This window comes from Mus caroli, chromosome 6 (assembly GCF_900094665.2).
Source record: "Mus caroli chromosome 6, CAROLI_EIJ_v1.1, whole genome shotgun sequence".
NCBI lineage: Eukaryota > Metazoa > Chordata > Mammalia > Rodentia > Muridae > Mus > Mus caroli.
In genome coordinates, this window is record NC_034575.1 from 67,038,704 (window position 1) to 67,040,579 (window position 1,876).

Here is a 1,876-nt window from a genome sequence, read left to right on the forward strand (position 1 = left end):
GATGTCCTCCATTATTCCATTGTTTGTTAAAACAACTTCATTTTGTATCTCCTTTGAACTTACAGTGATTTAAAATAAGTCCAGAAATTTATGCAAACTTCAGATGACATAGTTTTGTTGTTTCAATCTCTTTCACTATTTGTCTGCAAAGTAGTAACTGTAAACATCTCATCAAGTAATTTGAAATTTATTCCAAATTCTAATGGGCAATTTATCTAAATCCATAAGCATTAAAAATATTTTATATTCAAGAGTTGTTTACTTACTATAAGATATGCATAAGGAACTTTGCAACAGAGCCATGGGCATCTCTGAGATTGAGTTCTCTAATCTTTGTAAGGAAAGGAATAAACTATATGATCTTGTTTAAGACAATTCTTCATCTGAATTTCCAACAATTATAAGGGTATGGAGTAATCAATCATTCCTTCTGTCCATCTAGGATGAGATTTTCTCTAGTTGCGTACACAGGAAGAAGATTGATTGTCTGATTTCACAAGGACAACCAATAGGCTGTGTATTCTAGTGCTGAAATAGAGTCTTCTGGAGAATTCTGGTCTTCTTCAATCAACATATTTCTGTAAACTCACACCTGGCTGCATCTGTGAAACACTTTAAAGAAGGGTGAGGCAGCACCAGAAACAGCTGAAGCATCCCAGCCTCATACTTCTGCTTTCGTGGAGGTTTTTGCTATGGTCTGCATCACTGTGTGAGGCCAGCTGTTACTCTGTTGACAGAAATATACTCCAACATCTTCAGGTTCCACACTGTTGATACTGAGAGTGAAATCTGTCCCTGATCCACTGCCACTGAACCTGGAGGGGATCCCAGAGATGGACTGAGAAGCATATTTGATGAGAAGCCTTGGAGACTCATGTGATTTTTGTTGATACCAGTGTAGGTGGTTGCTAATACTCTGGCTGGCCCTGCAGGAAAGAGAGACTCTATCTCCTGGAGTCACAGACAGGGTGGCTGGAGACTGAGTCATCACAATGTCACATCTGGAGGCTGGAAAAACAGAAAAGAATATTAGTAGGATACAACACTGAATATGAACGTCACTACTAAATACTTAGAAAAACAAGAGATTTTCACTGTATTATCTTCTTTAAACAGGAAGTCAAATCCCATGTGGTTCTGACTTCTGAATAAAGCAAGAAAATTTCATATTTAAATAATATATCCACTTTATTGCAATGTCCAAGCAGTCATACCTGAAATCCAGAAAAGCAAAAGTCCGAGGAGCTGAGATGTGGACACCATCTTCAAACTTTCCCTGAGGTTCTGTGGATCATGACACAGTGCTGAGAAAGACCTTCTTATAAAACTCTAAGAGAAAGGATCAATAGAAGGAAGAAGTACTTATGCAAATCATACTGACTTCACAAGGTTTGTAATAAGACCTAGTCAGAAGAGTAGGCTCCTAGTGTCTTAGAATATTTATCCCCTTGCTGGTTACTTGAAGGGTTTTAAAAGAGAATTGGCTTCTACTTACATGGTTACATAATTATCATAGTCTAAGGAAATCTCTGAGTACTTTAAAATGAAGATCATCTTACATCTTTGGTCTCATTCCAGGCTTATGCTGATTTCCTTTATGTTTCCTTTTTTTTAATTATTATTAATATTTCCTTTATTTACATTTCAAATGTTATCCCCTTTCCTATTTCCCTTCTGAAAATCCCCTATCATCATCCCTCTCCCCCTACTCCCCATCCCAACCACTCCTGCTTCCTGGAGTAGGCATTCCCCTATACTGGGGCATAGAACATTCATAGGACCAAGAGCCTCTCCTCTCATTGATGAGGCCATCCTCTGCTACATATGCAGCTAGAGCCATGGGTTCTTCCAGTTTGTTTGTTTGTTTGTTTGTTTT

The 1,876-nt window shown here is 38.0% G+C and overlaps 1 gene segment (V, D, J or C); it reads right to left on the minus strand.

Moving 5' to 3' along the window:
• Nucleotides 1-661: 661 nt before the first annotated feature.
• On the minus strand, nt 662-1,286 carry LOC110295950. The segment is given in 2 exon segments: nt 662-1,008; nt 1,215-1,286. Coding segments are annotated over 2 exon segments (396 nt in total).
• Between the last annotated feature and the right edge of the window lie 590 nt (nt 1,287-1,876).